This window comes from Natrix helvetica, assembly GCF_964273705.1.
Source record: "Natrix helvetica genome assembly, chromosome: 2".
Classification (NCBI taxonomy): Eukaryota; Metazoa; Chordata; class Lepidosauria; order Squamata; family Natricidae; genus Natrix; species Natrix helvetica.
The window spans coordinates 186,856,966-186,873,571 of record NC_138552.1 but is presented as its reverse complement, the minus strand read 5'-3'; the positions used below and the strand labels follow the sequence as shown (position 1 = coordinate 186,873,571).

The window sequence follows — 16,606 nt, the reverse complement described above, 5'->3', positions numbered from 1 at the left end:
GTATTTTCATCCTTAGTTGCTTGTTAATAAAGATTCAGTTTTTGTAGACATGCATATTTTAATTGGATTACGTTTTTATCAGGGTATTTTAGGTCATGTAAGTTTATAAATTTGTAGTTTCTAGCTTTTTATATTTTACTCTTGTAGGCATTTAATAAGGCATAAACCTTATAGCATCTTCTAGATCTTAAATTCATTAGTTCACAATTTTAGTTATAGTCACTATATATGTATAGTCAGTTTAGCTTCATAGGTATTTTATAGTAAATATAATAGATATGAGAGATTGTCTCTTTATATTACATACAATAATTCAGCAATTACTGATTTATATTGTTTATTATTTACATCTTACACTGCTGAATGAATGACAAAAATGCGAAGACGTTATCCCTGACAGTGTAGCTAAAATGTTATATCCTTGTTCAATTAAAAGAAAATGGATGTTTCTGGCGGCTTCTGTTATGTGCTGAGAAGAACTCTTTCAGTGTCAGGTTTTCTATGGTTTTTTTAATAGCAAAAGAATCTCGATCGTCCTCATGAACCGGAAAAAGTGCCACGGGCTCCTCATGACAGGCGCAGAGAATGGCAGAAATTAGCCCATGGACCAGAACTTGCAGACGATGATGCCAGCCTTTTACATAAGCATATTGAAATTGCTAATGGCCCTGCCTCCCATTTTGAGACCAGGTTCGGTTTTTTAAACTCAGAGTTTGATCCTAGCCCATTTATGTTGTTTGTATGAATTTCAAGCTAGCTGTCATCTGTACGTTATATAATTAGGGGTAATTTTCTAGAAGGGTCCATAATTTGACATTGCTGTAATAGATCATTGCTGTCTTCATGCCACCTTATATTCATGATTGGACTTGCAGTTTTTCTTCCCATATTCTCCAGGGAGGGCTTTTGAATACCTTACTCTCCAGACAACCCCCCCTCCTGTTCTTATATGTGAATGTGTGTATAATAGCAATGATGATCATGATTGATGTTTGCTTTAAAGTTCATAAAACTGAATTTGTAATTTCTGTTCCTGCATTCACTGCACAACTTCAGTGTTCACAGTTTGTGACAGTTACAAAACAAGATATTAGATGTGTATATTTTGTTATCATGTGTTAAGTTGGCCATTTATCACTAATTGTTGGATGCTGTCTTCCTCCATAAGTATTGAAATAGTGGGCTAATTTTCCTTTTGAGAGAAATGTTCTTTTTCTTACAACGGCAGTGAAATCAGAGACCAAAATGAATTTAACAAAGGTGCATGGGATTTATTTCTGTTCAGACCGCAGGCATATGTGGAACACATGGATGGACCCTATTCTCTTTCTGCATTACCATACAGCCAAATGAACGAACTTCTTAACAGGGCAGAAGAGCGTGTTTTAGTAAGACCACATGAACCTCCCCCACCCCCACCAATGCATGGAGGAGGAGATGTGAAACCCATTCCACCCTGCGTTAGGTAAGACCCACTTAAAATGAAAGATCAGAGAGGCTTGGCAATAGCCCACACTGACAGACTGTAAATTGTCGGTACAAAATAAATAAGTAAGCAAATAAGAGAACTTTACAGGAACAAAAATTCATGAAATGCCTATTCTCTGTTTGATAAGTCTGAGTACTTTGATGCTCTTTAATACGCTTTGTTCTTTGAGGTTTTCCTATGCATTTATTCAATAAATAGATTTATTGCCATTATTTATGAGCCAGTTCAACACCTATAGCCATCAAAATGGAAGTAGTAAAATAATATAAAACTCTAGAAAGTGACATATTCAAATTAAATCTAAAAAGAGGTGGAAAAAACTAAAATTCACATGCATGTAATCCTTGTTTAGCTACAGTGTACTGCCTCATATAGGAACTGTTAGCAATTACAGTGGTGATGAAGAAGTAACTTTGCAACCAATCTTGGCATTTATGTCCTTTGCAGGTCTGTAAGCAAAGGAAAGCTGAACAAGACTGTAAGCACAGTCGCAATTTTATTTAGGGATCGCTTCATATCACAGCCAAGTTGCCAATTCCTATTGTCACTAAACAAGGACTACCTGCAGAGCATATCATAGTAATTGGAACAATTTGCTACCATTATGTAAATCCCTTTCATTAGGTTAACCTGCCCAAGAAAAGGCATACCTACTAGAATTGTGCAGTGATCCAGATTCTAAAGGGAAAAGTGGTTTGGTCCACGCATAGGTAGCAGACTTCAGTTGTCAGCATCTCCTTAAATTAGGCTCACCTTTTCCTGGATTTGCTCAGTTGTTGCCCAAGCCAAAGAAAAATGGCAGCCTTTTTAAACAATTACTGGGGAGTGGCATATGCCCGTGTCCTTTTATTTTTCAAATCTAAATTGTTAGACAGCCCTGATGGCATTACCAACTGAAATATAGATTGTAACCGGTGTTAGGGATAGTCAAGGCATCAGATTAAGATAGAGACGATCTAGATTCAACACTACCCCCAGTCATGAAATTCACTGGCTGACTTTGAGCCATCACTATCTTTCAGCGTTTGGGAAAATATAGAGGAAAGGCTATCTTGTACATTTTCTTCAGTTCCTGGAGGAAAGATGTTGTTATATAAAGCTAGCAATAAACAAATGAAAAAGATCACTTGATCTCCAGTGATAAAGATGTCTCTAGGAACACTTCAAACCCTGTACAATTCTTTAAAATGCAATGTTTTTGGCCCCATCTCTGGGAGGAAGCTCTTGAGGCCTGCAAAAATAATGTTGGGCAGCCATTTTTTACACATGCTGTAAAATCTACAGAATTCCACTCCGAATTCTACTTCACTTTGAAGTGCAGAGAGTGACCATAAGGAGGAAGGACAGTGTTTCACACTTCTTTTATGGAGTACTCTCAAAAGAGAATCTTACCTCCCTTGTAATAATTTATTCTTAATGCTGGGCACTCATCATCCCGGCTCTTAAACATTTTAATACATTTTATCATCATGTTAAGCAATGCATTGTCAGTTATTTAATTATTGTAACGAAATGTTCTCTACTTTGACAGATTTGTCTTTTTAGTGCTATTTTATAATAGTTATACTGATTGAAGTCGCCTTTCATTTTCATATGTTTTTCTTTGTTAAGTTCCATAGTGCCAGCCAAACTATAATTATGTGCTAACTGAGGGAAAAATTACAGATAAATATATCATTTATTGTCAAATTAGCAATATAACTATTTGAAATACGATTTCAGAAATAAAATGGTAAACAATATGTGTTAGATATGGAAACACTGGGAACTGGCTCAAGTATGACTGATTGCATATTCAAAATATTTGCATGTTCTGAAATTATTATTGATACTTTGAATGTGACTACAACTAATTTCCATTGTTTTAGTTGTACTCATTTTCAGTATTTTTTTTATCCCAGCTCTACTGCAGCTTTGACAGAAAATCGCCCTCAGTCACCTGCTGCTGGAAGAACTCAAGTCTTTGTGAGTCCCACTCCTCCCCCGCCTCCTCCCCCTCTTCCATCTGCTCTATCTACTTCTTCATTAAGATCTGCAATGACTTCCACACCTCCCCCTCCAGTGCCACCCCCTCCCCCTCCTCCCACCACTGCTTTACAACCTCCAGCGGTCCCTCCACCCCCTGCACCACTACAGATTGCTCCCGGAGTTCTTCATCCAGCTCCACCACCCATAGCACCTCCCTTAGCACAACCCTCTCCTCCCATCACAAGAATTGCCCAAGTCTGTGAACCCGTTCCAGTTCCGCCAAGTGAAATTCAAGGGCTCCCTCCGCCTCCTCCACCTCCTCCCCTGCCCCCTCCTGGTGTTCGTCCCTCATCCCCAGTTTCGACTCTTTCTCACCCGCCCAGCTCTACTGTCCCAGGCCCTCACCTTCCCATAATGCCTCCATCCCCACCATCCCAAGTCACCCCTGTTCCTGAACCCAAACGGCACCCATCAACACTACCCGTCATCAGTGATGCCAGAAGTGTCCTCCTTGAAGCAATACGAAAAGGTACTAGCTATCTGTGGATCCATTAGCAGGACTGCATACTTGATGAAGCAAATATTCTTTTTGCAGATTTAATGTTTTTTTTTTAAAAAAAACTATGCATACCTAGCATAGAGTAAGCATGTTATCTTAAGCAAATTGCTATATGGATTTTTTAAAAAACAAAAAATCCACCTTCACTTGATGCTAGATTGTCATTTATTCTTAGGTGAAGTTTATAACAGCTGCACATAAAATGTTAGCTAAAATGGTGCCCACATAGTACAATATTGAGAACATAATCTGTGAAAGTGTCCCACAAGCATATTTTATAGTATTCGGTTATAACAACAACAAAAATCAGTATATAATTGATGCATTTTCTAACATACCAAACAGCTGCTCTCCAATTTTTCTTCCTATTGTTCACAAGTTTCAAAAAAAAAATTAAAGCCAGTTATATTACTGTGCTTTGCTACTTGGTTGAAATTATTAGCACAAGTAACATAATAGCTTAATTTTTATTAACTTAAATAATTGGGAGATAAAGAATGGACAACTAGATAAAAGTATACTCTGATTTCTGTTTTAGACTTTTTGAAATTCAGTAGCCTTGGTCAGAATTGGTTTATTCTGATAAACGTGGTATATTCTTGGTTTTGAAAGAACCAGAAAGTTTGAGTCTGTTCTAAGGCTATAATTTATATAGTATTTTTTCAGTAAATTTTACAGCAAAGAAGTGACTATTTATCAAAGAAGCTACTGAAATATGTTTTCTTATTAAATTTCTATAAAAATAATCTATATCCATTATCTTACTTTATCTAACCACTTCACTGTAATTTGCTTCCCATGCTACTGTGAATTCACTTTTAATGAATTCACTTTTAAATCAGCAGCAGCCAGACCTTGCAACCTTTTGTATATCAACAGTTTATATTAATAATCAATTGGTGTATTCTTAAATGAAAGTATGAATATCCTACTCTAAAGTTTATGAAGAAAGGTTATTACTGAATAATCTTGTTTTTGTAATTGCATTTTTATATTCCTAGATTTCTGTCCTTAGTTAAAGAATAACGGAAGAATTTCCTTTCTTAATTTCCCCTCCCTTCTTTATTAAACTAGTTTGTATGTCCCAAACAAGATGCCTAATGATACAAGGTACACAACATAGCGCCTGAGGCTGCTTCCCTCTCCAGCTTGATGCTTCGCTCAGTTGGATCTGATTATTTTTATTCTTTCTATTTAAAATAAATAAATAGAATTTGGAAGCTAGCATGTTGCAAAGCAAAGCACAGCACCAGCCTCAGGCATTTCTGCACTATGAACAGTACCTCTGTTGCACCTTTGAGACTCAGAAAATAAAATATTGAGGGGCTGAAACTCAGTATTTTCTTAGGGAGTGTGCCCAGCAACTCAGAAAAACGGGAATAATTGAAGTATTTAGAGAACACCCTAACAAGCTAAAAGGATAATACAGAACAATCGTACCCCATTTTCTTCTAGCAGATGCTTTGTGGTCATCCATACCAACCCTGACAGGCATTTTTTTTTAAAGAGGAGTTACAATATGATGTCAAAATTACATACTGTAATCCTGCTGACACAGGCTGAAAAGTTGGGGACCCCTTAGATAAGAGATGGTTTTGGTCACCCTCGAGAGACTGGATAATATGTAAAATTATTTGACAGCCAAAAAAAGAAATACCTGCTTCCAAGAATGCTTTTGAGGACTGTACTGTCCAGAGGCATTTGTAGAAAACAACTGTATGAATGGCCCAGTTGTTTGGAAGTTGCCATCTTTGTCTTTTGTTGTTGCTAAGAAAAAAGAGAAAGGTAAGGTGAAGTAATAGAGTGCATCTTGGTAAATTAGATGACAGGATCAGTTTTTAAAAGTTTGCCTTCTAGTAAGCATATTTTTTTATGACTGAGATTATCTCATTGGTAACCATTTATTGAAAGTGCCTATGATGCCTTCTCAGACTTGAGTTGTACTACGTGGACCGAAAAAAATTAGATACCCCTAAGTAAGCGATAAAAGTGCATGCTGTTAATTAAAGATTCTTATGGAAAGCCATTTAGTCCACGGTGCTATGCGTAATATAGATGACTTGCCAAATACATGTTAGTGATTTATAATTTTTTTGATGATATTCTAGGTATTCAGTTGCGTAAGGTTGAAGAACAACGTGAACAAGAAGCTAAACATGAGCGTGTTGAAAATGATGTTGCTACCATTTTGTCTCGCCGCATTGCTGTGGAATACAGTGATTCAGAAGATGATTCAGAATTTGATGAAGTTGACTGGTTGGAGTAAAATGATTATATGCTACAAAGCTGAATGCTAGTGTCCATTGTGGTGCTTGTTCTTTGAAAATGTTTGGTCATTTCTAGTGTTTTTGTATTTTCTTTATATAATCTATGTTTTTCTACTTTTTATTTCAAAAAATGTTGGCACATCTTTGGAACTAAATGTTTTACAGTGAGACGGTTCTTTTAAAAAAGCATCATTTTGCTCCAGTAGACCATTAAGTATTAAGCATGGGCAGCTGTTGATAGAGTAGCAGACTACATTTTCTGGCATTTAACTGTGCACTTTGTGAATTTTAAGTTATGAAGGCAATTAAGTCTGAAGTTTCAAGGGCAACTGCATGTACTAATAAGCTTTATTATATTACATTGCTAATGCTGAAAAACCTGGGGAAAAAAGGGTGTTCATCCATCCGGCACTGCAATCCCAACATTTCAATGGACCTGAAATATGAGATGAACTTGAAGGATTTACACCCTTGTAACCACTGCCTTGATTACATCTGTACAGGACTTGTAGTTTTAGCAGCACTGGAATACTGAAAGAAAAGGGAATAGAGATATTGGGGGAATTTTATTGGGTTTTTAAAAAAAAAATAATTATGGCCTTATTTGAATGCTGTGGCGATTTTCTTTCTTTTTACCTGTTGTGATATTTTCCCTGCTTAAAAATTTGATTTTTCTCCCCTCGTGAAACCATCGGACTTAGCCATTCTGTGTAATTTATGTAACTGTTCAAAATAACCGTTCAGTTTAAAATAAATGGTTTGTTTTCAATGTTCCTGGTTGTTGCTTTTTGGCATAGAATAACTCAGGACATTCAAGACTTTATTGAATGTTAAAAAACTTTACAATGATTTTATATGCGTAGAAAGCATTTTGAAGAATTCTAACAAGTCACATATTTTTCTTGGCTGTCTAGGATACATGGGAGCAGGAACATTTTTGGCCTTAAAATACACACACAGTTGGTGATAGTTGGGGGACCACATAGGCAGACACTGTACTTCTTTTGCATAAAATACACTGGAGAAGCAAATTAAAATGGCTTCTTCTATTCTCTAGGTAGCTGAACCTGATTTTTCCCCTATTGCTATTTTCATAGGCAGAGAGCCAGTTTGGTGTAATAGTCAATGTCACAGGTTAGAAACCCGGATATCATGCGTTCTAGTCTTGCCTTAATAAAGCCCATTGGATAACATTAACCAGTCATTCTCTTTCCACCCTCAGTAGCAAACAAAAGCAACCCACTTCTGAAAAATCATGCCAAGAAACTACAGGGACTTGTTCATGCAGGTACAAGGAGTCTGTGCTGACACAACTGAACCAAAAAAGAAAAAAAAACTGTAGGGAGGAGACAAGTGAAAAAAAACGTTTAATTGTTTTCAAAACTTAAAGCTCTGTGATATATATCTGATGTTGCATACCTCATCCAGATACAAATACAAATGTAAAGACCCACTTTTTATGTTACACTATCACAACGCATAATCCATCATTCTTTGTCACCATGATTTATAACAGGCATCTAGGAAACAATCAAAATTATTAAGTGAAAAGGATCAAATTTCTTACTGCATTTCATTCTCCCCACCATCGACATTGGTAAAAATTATTTTGAGATTAATTTCCTTGCATTCTATCTTCAACACAACTGAATTCTTGACAGCCCACCAAATAGCTGCTTGCTGGACTGAAGAGTCTGATTAAAGTGTGGTGAAGGTCTCCTTGCACAGCCTATTCCCCAGCATACTTAAGGCTTAAGTGACCATTAAAGGGACATGGGAAACAATGTTCAAAGCTTCAGTGAAGTCCTTCAGACTCATGCAATCCACAAACCACAGGTTGCAAATTACCATGAAACACCAGTGATTCTCAACCTCAGCAACAATAAGATGTGTGGACTTCAACTCCCAGAATTCCTCATGCTGACTATAGACTAAAGAGGTATGGGAAATCTGTGACCTTATATCTGGTGTTGGACTCCAAATACTGCTTACCATCTGTCCCAAACATCACAACCAATGAAAGCTACAGTATATCAACCTTAGGATATGCAATATATCATGTACCTCAGTAGAAGCCTACACTCTTCTTGCAGCAAATAATGGTAATGTTAATCTGTGCTTCAAGATTCCAGACATTTCATACTGAAAAAAATTTAGTTCATGTTTTAAATCCATATATGTGTGTACATGTTTAGTTTAATATCAGTGTATACATTAAATATTGCCCATGAAAATCCTACATGTATCTACTGTTATTTTTGCTTGCAGTGGAGCTGTAGTAGTTTTGAATACAGTAAAATAATCAATTCTAATAAATTAACAAGTATGTACCATATAACTAGATATTTCTGTTACTGAAAAAAACAGGGAGATGTTTTTGATTGGTTTTGCTCTCATGCAATTGACTGATTTCTGAAAGTTTATTGGTCTTTTGCTGTTTACACATTATGATATCAAGGGAGTCCATCTTTGTCTCCATTTTAAAAAAATCTGTGGCACATAAATTTAAATCAAGCATAGGAAACTTGCATTCCTAAGTCCAGCATGTGATTGTCAGGCTAATATCAAAGTTCCTGTTCAAGAGATCCTTTAGATCCATTGTAAGAACTATCTGACCCTTCCCTGCAGTCTGCAAGGGTTATTGGAAAAGATTCCCCAGAGATAGATTATTTCTTAAGAGAGAAAACATATTTTAGTTTGGCACGGGGCATCGTTTACTAGTCTTAACCTGAAACCGCTAAGCTAGATGCTATTTAGATGCTGGTACCCTATAATTAGTTATCCACTGTTAGATTATTGAAATATGTTGCACTGCTTGTTTTTGAAAATGGCTCAGAAGTAGTCATTTTAATAGAAGATTATTGCTTGATAGAACCAATCTATATACCACTCTTATTGTTATGACTCACCTGGGCAAAACAGTGCATGACAGGGCAACAATTTTTGAATCAAGGTAACTCAAATCAACTAACTTATAGAAAGTGCCCAAAATCTGGAATCCATGACTCCTGAGAATCAAATCTGAAAAAGTTGTGGCTGCTTCAGTGCTACTGGCTGCTGCTGTAGTCAATAATCTTCATGTTCAATATTTTATGGCAGTTTCCCAGCCAGTCTTGCAATCCTTTACTCCAGGGGTCCTCAAACTATTTAAACGGGGCCGATTCATGGTCTCACAGACTGTTGGGGGTCCAGCCCGGCTGGGTAGGCGTGGTTACATGGCCATGTGACTGGGTGGGTGTGGCCAATTTAGCAGTCCATTTACCTTTGTCCTTGCTGTCCTTGCCCCTTCCCTACTCATCCACCGGCCCTTGATCATGGCTGTGAAAAACATCCTGAAAGGCTATTTTAAAAGCATTTTTATAGACTTTTAAAGCACTACTTTACAAGCTGGCAACTGCTTTCCAAGCCAGCAGCAACCCCTATCCTACTCACCCACCGGCCCTGGATCATGTGGCTGCTGTCTGTGCCAGCAGCAGAGCTGCTTTTCAAGCCGGCAGCAGCCCCTCCCCTACTCACCACCAGCCCTGGATCACATGGCTGCACTGGCGAGATCATCCTTCAGTCAGCTGGCCCTCCCCCACACCCTCTGGCCTTACCTTCGGCAGCAGCGGTGTGATCAGAAGTGCCGCTCAACCAGTGAAATTACTAACCAGAAGTGCAGCTGGAGTGGATGTTTGCTGAAGATTAGGCCAATGGTGAGGGGCAGGGCGAGGGGCAGGGCTAAATGGAGATTTTGCATTGGCGGGCCGTATCCGACCTGCGGGCCATAGTGAGGATCTATGCAAGACGGGAAGTCAACACATCCAGATAGTCTTCTCAAACCATGTGGCACATCTTATACACCCATGTGCCATTTCTCACCGCACCACCCGCATTTCCTCTCCTACCCAGCACTGGGCTTGAACTTGTAACTTCCTGTTGCAACTTCCCCACTGATGTGAGGGAGAGAGGGAAGGAAGAGAGGGAGAGTTTCTGATGCTCTGCCAGCTTCCCATATAGAAACTCCGTTGTTCCCATTCCCACTCTTGCCTACCCATGATCATTCTGCTTCTATGTTTAGGTAAGGAAATATATCTGAACCAGTGATCCATTGGGAAATGAATTGTGTGGGGACTGGGTTGTCTAGTTCCTGTACATATTCATTTTCTCCACTAAATTTAATTGTTGATGTGTGTACATCAGAAACCATTTATGGTTAGGCTCAAAATACCAACCCTTGATATTTACAGAAGAATGGTAATATTTCAGTAGATAAAACAGAATCAATACTACACAGTTATTAATATGTACTTGGAACTAGAATTAGTGGGTTATATGTAATGAAAAAAAGGGTTATCAGGTATTAGAAGGATATTTTTCTTATTCTTTTGATGCACATATGTAGGCATATACAGGTAATCCCCAGGTTATGACTGTTCCCTTAGTGAACGTTCGAAGTTACACAATCAGCGCCCCCTAGTGTTTCCGAACAAGGCCCAAAACTAAGAATCTTGCAGCACGATGGCAGTTGTTCACCCTTATGAACAACTTCAGAGGCTCTGGAACATTCGTCCCGCACGTTGCCAGCCGAATCCATCCCTCAGAAGCCCCCTTTGGCTGTCCAGAGACCTCCATTACATTCACAACGCGAGGACTACCTGTATGGGCAAGAGTTACAGCTGAGCCTCAGCATCCAGGAAGCTACACATACAGCCCCTGCCACTGTCAAACAAAAGTATTTTAAGGAGCAAAGCTGAGAATGACTGGAGGTCTGGAAAGACAACTAGTCAAAGAATCACAAGGGATCAATTGACATTGCATAGAAAAGGTTCTTTTAAGGGAAAACCATGCCCTATTAGAGTATTAGTCTAAAATCCAAGATCCAGTTGGGTTTACCCTCAATCAGCAACTTTATAATTCTTAGAGATGATTATAATAGGTTGTTTTGGTCCCACATTGTACATATATAGTAGGCATTATGTGTCTTCCTTTATCTTTCAAAAACAGGGCTTTAAAACTACTCAGATACGTGAAAGTCAAGTTACTTACACAAGCACTCTGCTTCGTGGAGGCAGATCATTCAGGGATGCTTTTGCTCCATCCAGGGGTGGCATCCCACCGTTTAACAACCGGTTTGCCGAGAGAGCACTTTGTGCATGCGCCTGACATGCCTGACATGCCCAATTTTCAGGAAAACAGCTGAGGTGTGGCAATTCACTCTTTCATGCTGATCAGCTGGGCTAAAAAACAAGGGAATATAGGTAAGTATAACCCAGGGACAGGCAGGCGGGCCCACCTGAAGATTGGAGCAAACCAATTCGCTCTCAGCAGATCTTCGGAGCTACTGGTATGCCCGAACTGGGCTGAACCGGTAGAATCCCACCCCTGGTGCCATCCGTGCAGATACCTTTATGCCATTTGAGAAGAGGAGGGCATGTTTGTCTCGCTATAATATGAATGTTAACTTCCATCTTCTGCTATCCTAGGAAATGAATGTGAACTCTCAACTTTCAGCATGGCTAAAAATTACAGAACAGGGTTTTAGGTTTAAAAGCAAAATGGTTTCTTAATCCTTGTTCTCAAATAACTCAAGGATATGAACATATAGTGGCATTTATTTCTAATAGGATTGTTAACCAAGCATTGAAATGCATCCTATGTGGCTTTAGAAAGGAATTGGAGCCCTCTGGTGTTTATTTACTTCCAGCTTTTCAAAGAGAAAAAATGGTGTTTGGGAACACTTTATCTGGCTATGAGGATGTCAACCTTTGTGGGAAACCTATTAAATTCACCCATTGGATTAAGTCATCCCTATGCCTTAGCCATAGTTGGTTGAACAAGCCATAATGTCTCCGTCCACAACAGAATAGGAAAAGCCATGTTATAACTTTGGGGAACATCTGATGTTGCACATTCACTCTTCTCGGAGAAAAAAACTGCTTGTGTTCCCAGCATGCAAAATCCCCTGAAGATTTCTGTTAATCCAGAAACAGAATCCTTTGTGTTGGAAGTGTTAAGGCAATGCAGTCCTTCCCTCTGAGCTGCCTCATTCAGCAGGGGGGGAAAAGACAGTTCTGCTTCTCAGAGAGAGCGGACCTGGCGTGCATTACGGAGACCTGGTTGGGCCATGAGGTGGGTGTTCCCCTCATTGAATTATGCCCACCAGGCTTTCGGGCGTTTCACCAGCCTAGAGCCCAGGGCAGGGGCGGGGTGGTGGTGGTGGTGGTTATTAGGGAAAGTCTTGGACCTCAGGAGGTCACTGTGCCTCAGATAGGCGGGTGTGAATCCCTTTTTGTGAAGTGGGGCCTTGGAGTCCAGGTGGGCCTTTTTGTTACACACCTGTCTCCCTGCTACGTTTCATCGGCCCTGCCAGAGCTGCTGAATGTGTTAGCCGGATTGGCAGTTGATTTCCCCAGGCTTATGGTCCTGGGGGATTTCAATCTGCCTTCCATTGGCGAGACATCCGATTCAGCTCGGGAATTCATAGCTTCCATGATGGCTATGGACCTAACTCAGTTAATTCAAGACCCCACTCATAACGGGGGAAACACGCTCGACCTGATTTTCATCTCTGGACAGTGGATGAATGATCTAGATTTAGGGGATATTTCTATACAACCCTTGTCATGGTCGGATCATTTCCTCCTTAGGCTTGACTTCCATACTGCCACCCCTCGCCGTAGGGAGGCGGAACTGATTAGATGGTTCCGCCACAGGTGCCTGATGGACCCTGAAAGGTTCCTGATGGAGCTTGGGACTTTTCCTGAATCCCTTGCTCACAGTTCGACTGAAGCCCTAGTGGAAACCTGGGATAGGGCGGCCACTGGGGCCTTGGACCGCATTGTGCCTTTGCGGCCTCTGATCCAGTGCTGATCCCGGGTAGTTCCCTGGTTTACTGAGGAGCTCCAGGAGATGAAATGCCAGAAAAGATGCCTAGAGAGTGATTGGAGGGCCAGCCGGTCCAAATCCAACCGAACACTAGTAAGAATTCATATTAAATCCTACTTAGTGGCAATAAAAGCAGCAAAACAGAAACATTTTTTCGCTCTTATCGCATCCGCAGATAACTGCCCAGCCGCCCTGTTTAGGATGACCTGCTCCTTACTTAATAAAGGAACTGGGGAAGACCCCTTGCAGGGTAGGGCTGAGGAATTTGTTTAGTATCTGCAGGATAAAATCGCTCAGATTCGGACAGGCTTGGACTCTGGGTAGATTCGGGCAAGTCGACGGGGATGAATCTTGTGGAAACTATTTGGGATGAGTTTGACCCTGTGACTCCTGAGGGCACGGACAGGATTATGGGGAGACTCAGTGCTGCCACTTGTGTGCTGGACCCATGTCCCTCTTGGTTATTTCGGCTTCCTGGGAGGTGACACAAGTCTGGCTCCAGGCGATTACCAACACTTTATTGAGAGATGGGCTCTTTCCCACTGCCTTGAAGGAGGCAGTGGTGAGGCCCCTTCCCTGGACCCAGCCTCTTTAGCCAACTATCGTCCAGTCTCCAACCTTTGCTTTGTAGCGAAGGTTGTTGAGAGCGTGGTAGCACGTCAGCTTCCCCAGTACCTGGACAAAGCTGCCTATCTGGATCCGTTTCAGTTGTGTTTCAGGCCCAGGTACAGCATGGAGACAGCATTGGTCGCATTGGTTGATATTTCTGGTGGGCCCGGGACACGGGTTGTTTCTCTGTCCTAGTCCTATTAGACCTCTCAGCAGCTTTCAATACCATCGACCATGGTATCCTATTGCGACGACTTTGGGGGTTGGGAGTGGGGGGGCACCGTTTTGCGGTGGTTCTCCTCCTACCTGTCAGATCGATCACAGTTCCTGTTGATTGGAGGGCAGAGATCGACCCTGAGGTTCCTTACTTGTGGGGTGCCCCAGGGATCAGTTCTCTCACCCCTCCTGTTCAACATATACATGAAACCGCTGTGCGAGATCATCTGTAGTGTTGGGGTATGGTATCATCAATACGCTGATGATACCCAACTTTTCATCTCTACCCCAAACACCCAAACGATGCCCTCGACGTGATGTTCCGATGCCTGGAGGCTGTATGGATCTGGATGGGGACGAACAGGCTCAAGCTCAATCCCTCCAAGACTGAGTGACTGTGGTTCCCGTCATCCTGATTTGTGCATCTTGTACCATCTTTGATGATAGGGGGAGAAATTTTAGCTCCTCAGAGAGGGCCCTCAATCTGTGAGTCCTCCTGGATACATGGCTTAGTTTAGAAGAACACCTGACGGCCGTGACGAGGGGGCCCTTTTAGCAGGTTCGCCTGGTATGCCAGTTGCTCCCTTCCTGGATCAGGATGTCCTGTGCACAGTCACTCACGCCCTCATCCTTTCTCGCCTGGACTACTGTAACGCTCTCTACATGGGGCTGCCCTTGAAGAGCACCCGGAGGCTTCAGCTGGTCCAGAATGCAGCCACGCGGGTTGTCATGAGGGTACCTAGGTGTTCCCATGTTACACCCCTTTTTGGCGGCCTGCGCTGGTTGCCGGTTGTTTTCTGGGTGCGATTCAAGGTATTAATTATGACCTTTAAAGCGCTCCATGGCTTAGGCCCAGGGTACCTGCGAGACCACCTACTGCCACTGGTAGCCTCCCACCGCCCAGTACGATCCCACAGAGTTGGCCTCCTCAGGGTGCCGTTGGCCAGGCAGTGTCGGCTGGCGACGCCCAGGGGGAGAGCCTTCTCTGTGGGAGCGCCTTCCCTCTGGAATGAGCTGCCCCCGGAGCTTCGCATAATTCCCCACCTCCAATCCTTCCGGCGCGCCCTAAAACGGTGGCTTTTCCAGCAAACCGGCCTGGCCTGAATAAAATAAATTATTAATTTTAATTGTTAATTTTAATTTAATTTCTAAATCTCATTGTAAATGTCTATTAGGTTTTTTGGATACTCTATTTAATCTTTCTTTTAACTTTTGTAATGTATGTTTTTATATTGTACGCCGCCCTGAGCCTTTGGGAGAAGGGCGGCATATACGTCCAATAAATCAAACCAAACCAAACCAAACCAAACATGCTGAAAGAGCTTCTGTCTCCCATGGTCCATTTTATTCAGCAGAATGAAAAGGGCAGAATATAATGAGAATCCCAGGGACATGCTTGTATTGTGAAAGCTTAAGGGAACAAATGAGATGTTGGGTTTCAGTAGCTGTAGGACAGTGATGGTGAACATTTTAGCTACTGAGTGCCTAAACTGCATGCACGTGCATGCCCAAACTGAAAGGTGCGTGCATGCTTGAATGTGTGCATGCACGGACATGTGTGGGCATGTGCAGGCATGGACATGCATGGATATGTGCATGCGCAGACATGCATGAGCGCATGTGCAGCAGAGACCCGAAGACCAGCTGGCCAACAATGGCAGCGCGGCAAGAGGTAAGATCTTTTTCTTTTGTGAGCTTCTGTTACATTGTTTGCAGGGAAACAGAAGCTCACAAAAGAAACACCATGGAAATCTGACCTGGAGCGATGGTGCGCATGCCAGCAGAGAGGTCTCTGCATGCCACCTCTGGCATATGTGCCATAGGTTTGCCATCATGGCTGTAGTGGGATAGAAATGAGTAAGAACAGCCATTCATACGTGCAAGACAGTGGTGGGTTCCAGATCCCGTTCCAACTGGTATGGTTGGAACGGGCCTGGGGGTGTCCACGTGGATGCGCCCAGCGCGCACATGCATCTTACCACCTCCATGATTCTCCATGATGCTCCAGCTGCTCAGCGGAGTGTCGCACAGGTGCTGTACACACCATGCGCGTGCGCTGAAGCGCGGAAGCCTTAAAAGACAGGTAAGGAGGTCGAGTGGGCGGCTGGTCCTTCCGGAGCACCGTACTGGAGCGGTATCTGGTGCTCCGGGCAGGCTCCAGTACGCCCGTACTGGGGCGTACTGCCTGCAACCCACCACTGGTTCAAGAGGAAAGTTTGCTTGGTTTGTTCACATGCCATGTTTCCTCGATGATGGTTCTAGAAGCATGTTAGCCTGGCATATTTTAGATGGAAGTTTAATTAAATCCTGGCCAGCCACAACCAATAATGTTCAATGGTTTGACTCAATACTAGACACCTTCCTACGTCCTTATTGCATGCTCAGATTCAGATTTCATAGCATAGCATTTGGCACTTTGTGAGCAGATTTAAGCATACAGTAGTAGGGTGACTCTACCTATCATATTTAGGAAATGGAAAGTCAGGCAGTGAGTATCAGTTTACCTGGGATGCATAAAACATAAGCACAAAGGAGCATTTTCTTCCTCCTTTTGCATCATGTCTTCTCCAAACTGAAACCGCTTCAACTGAAATTGCCTTCTACAGTGGCTGAATCTCCTTGCTGTAATGT

The 16,606-nt window shown here is 41.7% G+C and overlaps 1 protein-coding gene across 6 annotated transcripts in view; it reads left to right on the top strand.

Annotated features, from left to right (window-relative positions):
* WASF1 (WASP family member 1) overlaps nucleotides 1-7,052 on the top strand; it is a 77,684-nt gene extending 70,632 nt beyond the window's left edge. For 5 of the 6 annotated variants that reach the window (XM_081943307.1, XM_081943306.1, XM_081943305.1 and 2 more), the window contains exons 6-9: nucleotides 518-690; nucleotides 1,286-1,465; nucleotides 3,391-3,986; nucleotides 6,125-7,052. In XM_081943307.1, coding sequence (XP_081799433.1) covers nucleotides 518-690; nucleotides 1,286-1,465; nucleotides 3,391-3,986; nucleotides 6,125-6,282 — 1,107 coding nt within the window. In that variant the 3' untranslated portion in view covers nucleotides 6,283-7,052. The remainder of the gene's footprint in view (nucleotides 1-517; nucleotides 691-1,285; nucleotides 1,466-3,390; nucleotides 3,987-6,124) is intronic. The other variant, XM_081943310.1, reaches the window with a different exon arrangement.
* Nucleotides 7,053-16,606: the final 9,554 nt, after the last annotated feature.